This window comes from Amblyomma americanum, chromosome 1, assembly GCF_052857255.1.
Source record: "Amblyomma americanum isolate KBUSLIRL-KWMA chromosome 1, ASM5285725v1, whole genome shotgun sequence".
Taxonomy (NCBI): Eukaryota; Metazoa; Arthropoda; class Arachnida; order Ixodida; family Ixodidae; genus Amblyomma; species Amblyomma americanum.
Window position 1 is genome coordinate 268887660 of NC_135497.1, and position 6421 is coordinate 268894080.

Genomic DNA, 6421 nt, shown 5'->3' on the forward strand with positions numbered 1-6421 from the left:
ATTTTTTTAAAAGCCATGAAGATTTGCACTAACTAAACTGCACTCAATGAGAACATGAGACACAGAATAAGTTATAAGTTGCACTCGTCCTGTGTTCTTACTGTGTGTCTAGTTAGGGCGCATCTGATTTCTGTTCCTTTTTTTTTGTTTGCACGTGTTTCGAACACTATGTAACCTGGCGGGTAATTGAGCAATGTCAATTTTACTTTATTGCCTGTGAACCGTAAAGCAGGGCTGACAAATATAATTTGGCACTTCTCTTTTAAGCTTGAACACTGCCTTAGCTTCGATGGCATGCGTTGATGTGCTGATAAATATTGGAATCTCATTTTTTGGCAGGGAGGACAGCAAGGACCGGCATCTGTTTGTGCAGCACATGGTTGATGACAGAACAGACTCGGCACTTTCCTACTATGAATTCCTTCAACACTTGAAGCAGCAGCTAAGCAAATAGGAATAAGACTGCTCATAGTTCCCCCCTCTCTTTCTTGTCCTACCTTCCTCCCTCCTTTCTTTCTGGCTCGTTTCTCTCACTTCGTCTTCAGTCCACTCTTGTGCAGCTGTTGCTTGCTGCGAAAACTTGATGGACACAGGGCGAGCCTGCTTTCACAGTCTCCATCGAGGCGCCTGTGTGCGTGATGTGTGTGTGCGTGTGTGCAATGAAACACTCTGTAATGCCAGCAGTGTGCCGCCACGGAAAAGAAAATCATCTCATGATAAAAAGAGAAAAGGTAGGAGGAGCCTCTGACTTTTTTTTTTGCTCCTCCTTCTCTTTTTTTTTTTTGATGGTGTGACAAAAATTGTCTGTCAAGTTTATCTGTGGGGGCAGCTTTTGCAATAGCTGCACCATTGTTTACTTAGACATCATTTTAAAGGTTTTGCTTCCTTCCTTTTTCTAAAGATGTCCCTTGCAACTTGATTTTAAGATATTTGTTTTTTTGTAATGTGTTGCATCTTCCTAGGAGTCAAAGAAAAAGCCATTCATTGGGAAAGCTTTTTCCTTTCTCATTTGATGCTTCCTATCTGTGCTATGTAACTGACAGCATCGTCTCTCATGCCTGTTGGATACACAAGATAATTGCAGCCCCAGTAGAGTGGCCATTATTTGTTGGCATAGCATGTGTTGCATTTGCATATGGGTGAACTTAGGCAGTTGTTAGGTACATGACACAGACAAGAGCGCAACTTCCTCTGCTGCTTGAAATTTGCCATTGTGAAAGATTTCATTCTTAGCTTCTGCTAGGTAAAGGAACTTCTGCAAAGCTGTTAAAATATTCTTTGGTGCTTCAGTTCACAGCTTATTTGATGACTCTTGAACAACTTCTGCATTGTTCTTCAGGCTTGTGCTCTGAGGATGTTCCTTTTTTTTGTACGAACTTCTAAACAGGTTGAGCAGTGTGCATGTGGTTGATTTCTCTGCAAACCCCTGTTTATGAGTGAAAAGTTATTGGATGCAGTCGTGGCATGTGTTTGTTTGCGATTCACATCTCTTTTTGTTCTTCACGTCTTTCTTGTGGTGGGGGTCCTTAAAAAAATTACGGTGTTGCAGCAGTGCTCGACTTTTTAATGAATTGCCATCCGTGCATTGCTTCAGTGATGTGCACTAGGAATTGTGTGTACATAAACATAGGTATATATACATATTACGAATGTGTCAAGAACAATTGTTGGCTTTTTTTTTTTTTGCCTTTGGGTATGATGTCACTAGAAGAACATTTTACTGCTTTGTGTAAAGACTTAGAAAAACAAATTTACTTCTGCCCTTTCTGTGTTGCATGGTACATAATAACCAAATAAATTATGCCTTCAGAGCAGTTCTTAATTGCGGCAATGTCTGGGAAAGCTGGTCAATTAAAGGTCCTTTTTTTTTTTGATCTGTGTGAGAGTGACATGTTTTTGCATAGCTGCAGACCGCAAGTCTGCTTTAAATTCACTGCACTGCAGCTTCGCCTAGTGATCCAAAAGATAGTGGTGTGCTGCATATACAAGTGCAATCGCAGTGCTTGGCATTACCCATTTACCTCCTTATTTGTACCTTGCCTAGCTGATCATTGTGTTAGCCAGAACACCTGCCTCTGATGCTTTTCATCTCTTTTGATGGGCTTCCTTCTGCAAGTTCAGCCAGCAGATATGTGCTGTTTTAGTTATTGAACTCTTAATATTCCACTGCTTTTGGGTAGTGCAGGTTTTGGGTAGTGCACAGAAATGAACTGTTTCAGTGTTGGTTTTCATTGTTAGCAGTATTTAAATTGTAAAGAAAGATGATGAAATGGTTGGTGTTGGGTCATTCTAGTCAGCACTTCATGGAGACTTGCGCAAAATGACAATGTTGCATTTGTAGTGTTAGAATGCAGTAAGCTCTTGTTGTATCAGGAAGTTTGTTCACACATTCAGTGCACATTTGTGTGTTGCACTTGCAGCCACACTTGGCAAGTTAGGAGAGTTGTAGATGAAGCCAGGTACATTCTGGAACTTCATTTTTTCATTCAGAATTTATTTCAGACAACGAAGAGGTTGTCCAGGGTGACGTGGCAAAAGGCATACATTGCCTGACGAGGCCACGCCACCCGGATGACAGGCGGCACCACTGGCTACACAAAATCAAGAAGAGCACTACATAATAGAACACACTTTCAGTATTTTTACACAATATATTAAGACATCTTTACAAAACACTGGCTTTACAAAACACACACAGCATACATTAACCAGAATTCGACCATAGCAATATTTACAAAACATACATTAGTGATAGGTATACGTTAAGTTTTTATCTTTAAGGTTCATTTATGAGCATTGCTTTAATTAACATTTTGTATTTACGTATAGAGGGGGTAGTGCGTGCAGTATCCAGAATAATAGGGTATTGGTTAATTAAGTCAGGAATTTGCCATCCTTTAATGGTGACCTCTGTTGCATGTTTAACATGGGAGTTAGTGGCGTAGCAAAGCATTTGCTGCCATTAGTTTCAATAGGTGGCAAGGTTATTTATGTGAGAAGCTTGCCTGCACCTGTTGGTGTTGCCGTGCTTCAGTAATGATGCCTAACTTCTGCATAAACTCATTCAAAGGGCTAATTTTCCAACTAGCATTGCAGAATCTGGTGTTTCCTTGCTGCAAGTGCCAGGAGAGGGATAACGAGCATTGCTTTCCCATGTGCTTGGTCTCTGCTACAGTAAGCTTGTATCTGGGTGGTCGCAGTCAGCCTTTCATCTCTACAAAAGTGGTCATTAATATGTATACATGTTTGCTGCATAGTTTGAGGTGTCATATTTCTGCAAGCTAGTGTAAACATATATAGTTTATTGCTACAGTGCAAGTTTAATTGTATTGACAGGAAGGAAAGGTAGAAGCAGTGGGCAGGTGCTGCATCATGGCTTATTCTTGTGTCAGGTTTGTTCATGCACTAATGTAGCACACACAAGCAATTTATTCCTTTAATGTCTCATAAAGACACTACTTTTCACTCTTTATGTTGTAGTGGGCTTTTTAAAAACAGGACGACATGGTGGCATGTGCATTAAAATGGCTTGCAGAAGCTGTTGTGTTTTCGAAGTTTGCATCTTTCTTCTGCCGTAATTAGATTCAATTCCAACAGCATTTTGTTTTCATTTGTCATGGTTTGTGTATGTGCATAAACTGGAGCCTTTTTTTTCCCCCCCTAAATACCTTCAAGGGAGCAGGTAGCATTTTTGGGCCTAGGGGACGTGCACGCACAGCAACCACTTATATCTTGCTAGTCCCACAGTATCATATCCATGTTGTTAGTTAATGCACCCTGCTGGGAAAGCTCAGATATTTTTTAGCTCCTGCATCATCCTGCTTCTGCATTGTGCAACAAGTCAAGTTAAACCGGATTTCTTGCCTCACTTTCTGGTGTGGTTGAGCAGTGCCCATTAAGAGGACAGGGACATCATAAAATTTGTGGATGATGTCATCTTTCGCTGTAAACGCATAACACATCAGTAGCCCTGGAACACCACCAAGACGTTCACCAATATGTCTTGGTAAATTTATTATCCTGTAGCTTCTACACTGTAGTTTCTATTTTGATTTCTGCAAGTAGAGGTTTCAGTAGCATGCCACAACTGAATGTTTTGCCTGCCACGCTGTTCACACTTGTCCATGGAGGGAAAAGTATGTTTCTGAACCTCGTTTCTGACCCTGCTTCTGAGCGACGTTGCACGTCTTGGTAATATGATTTATTCATTAAGTGAATACTTTTTAATGCTAGAAGTGCTGGTTTTACTGTGGCTAAAGCTCTCTAAAATGCGTTTTTCCTTTCGCATTGCCGAATTGGAAGTTTAATTCTTGTTAGTAGATGGTATCGCAATGCATATGTCCATTGAAGTGGTAGGCATGGACCATTGATACTCTTCAGTGAGATGTACAGGCGCGGACAGAAGTAAACGGAGCGTGCCACACAAGAAAGAACTCGTGTCAGCGCCGCCTAGCCGAACCAGACGAAAGCTCGAAATCGCCACGCGCATGTGCAGGCCCTCTTCCGGCGCGATCCTCTCAACGCTGCGCTTGCCTCGCATTCGTCCGGCGTCTATGTCGTGCTGATGATGATCATGATCAGATGGTCGCGCTCTGTGTAGCTAGCGAACATTTCGTAATACACAGACCGCTGTCTTGATAAGGAAAATTGCGCGGGGGCAGTTCTACCTTTAAGCCGCTTTGTGTGAGACAGCTGGAGGCACGTTTGCGCCGCAAACAACCCGCGTGTTTCGAACTTTTGCTGCCGCTGGGACTCTGCTGCGTCTCACTCGCAAGCAAACGTGCTCGAAATACTCGGCATACTGTCGCAATGTTGTGTAAATTTTCTGGTTATCACTGATGATTCGCCTTGTCCCTGCCAGGCGCCGACGCAGCACTAGTGCATGCACCCTGCCCGTCTCCCCCGAAGCAAACTGTCCCTATACTGGATCCTGTTCTTATCGCCACCGAGACAGTGCGCTGTGTATCGCACTATCATGTGCGGAGCAGAGCTCATGGTAATCACTTTGCATGCACCTTCGGATCTTAGGATGACTACAAGCACCCGCTTTCTCACCCACGTGAATGCCGCAGCAGCAGTGCGTCACTGTTGCATGCCCCGCGTGCGAAATTCGGCATTTATAAGTACCCGTGTGCGCCCACTAATCAGAGTATGAGCCACGACAGAACCCGGCAAGCGATCCAAACTCTTCTGTGCGAGCTGTATTACTTCACTGCTACTGGTTACATATAGACATTGGTCTGTTTGACAATAGAGACATGGCAACTCAACAGCTGCATCCAGCACATTTGGAAGCAGTCACTGTCCTTGAAACGCTGGATCGCGCTGCAAAAAGCGCCAAGAGCGGCGGTTTCGTCTCATTTTAAGCTGACCTCCTAGGTGAGGTTCCAATGTAGGAGCAATGTGGTGCAGGACAGACACACAGGGCGCATGCTTTCCCGCTCCATCGGTTCCTCGTAGGAGCAAGCCGAAAATGAACGGTAACTGTATTAAAAGAACCTGAAACTGCGGTGGTGGATCGAGTGTTTTGAGTATATTTGGTCTATAGCGAGACGGAAATGAATCCCAGAGGCAACTAAAGTTCGAAGGACGCGCGCTATTTGCGATGGAAACGCGCCTACAGCTGTCTCAGACGAAACTGCATAATGATAGCGTCGCCCCCGCGGGATTTGTCGCATCAAGGCAGCGGTCTGTGTGTTCCGAAATGCCCGCTCGCTACTAAGGGCGCAATCATCCGACCATAATCATCGTCAGCAAGACATACACGCCGGCCGAATGCGAGGCAAGCAGAGCACTGAGAGGGTTGCGCCGGTAGGGGGCCTGCATATGCGCGTCGCAATTTTGAGCTTACGTGCGGTTTGGCTAGGCGGTGCTGACAAGCAGTTCTTTCTTGTGCGGCACGCTCCGTTTACTTCTGTCCGTGCCTGTACACTCAGCAGCAAAAGTTTGTGGAATGCTGGTGCGATGATAAAAAAAAAAGTGCTGCTGTCATGCAAGCCAATCATCTGAAACACGAGTATGAGGGCACATGTGGAATCGATCAGGAAGACTGATTTCTGAAACTCTCTAAACTGTTAGAGCAATCTTTTCGTGACTTTAAACATTAAATTTCAATTACTATAGGGGTAAGTAGTCCTGCAAGACGACCTGCCAATTGCAAGGATGTAGCTATAATCAGTGCTGCAAGGAGCAATGATGGTGCCACTAGAGCACTGCGTACAGTACAGTGCAACTAATAAAGAAGTAAATCGTATGCGTCTTCTTTGAACTGGTACCATCGGATTGAGCTTATTTATATAGCCTTAGTCAAAAATCATCAAACCAGGGGGCTTGCTTTTAAGACTTAGTTGGGCAGCTATGGCACGCTGGACTATAGTCGGGTACAACTTTAGAAGAGAGGAGAGGCCCCGCCCAGATGACC

The 6421-nt window shown here is 44.0% G+C and overlaps 1 protein-coding gene across 4 annotated transcripts in view; it reads left to right on the forward strand.

Annotated features, from left to right (window-relative positions):
- The window catches only part of Sec24AB (Protein transport protein Sec24AB), a 51969-nt gene extending 50097 nt beyond the window's left edge, over positions 1–1872 (forward strand). For all 4 annotated transcript variants that reach the window (XM_077649187.1, XM_077649188.1, XM_077649189.1 and 1 more), the window contains one exon: positions 340–1872. In XM_077649187.1, coding sequence (XP_077505313.1) covers positions 340–454 — 115 coding nt within the window. In that variant the 3' untranslated portion in view covers positions 455–1872. The remainder of the gene's footprint in view (positions 1–339) is intronic.
- Positions 1873–6421: the final 4549 nt, after the last annotated feature.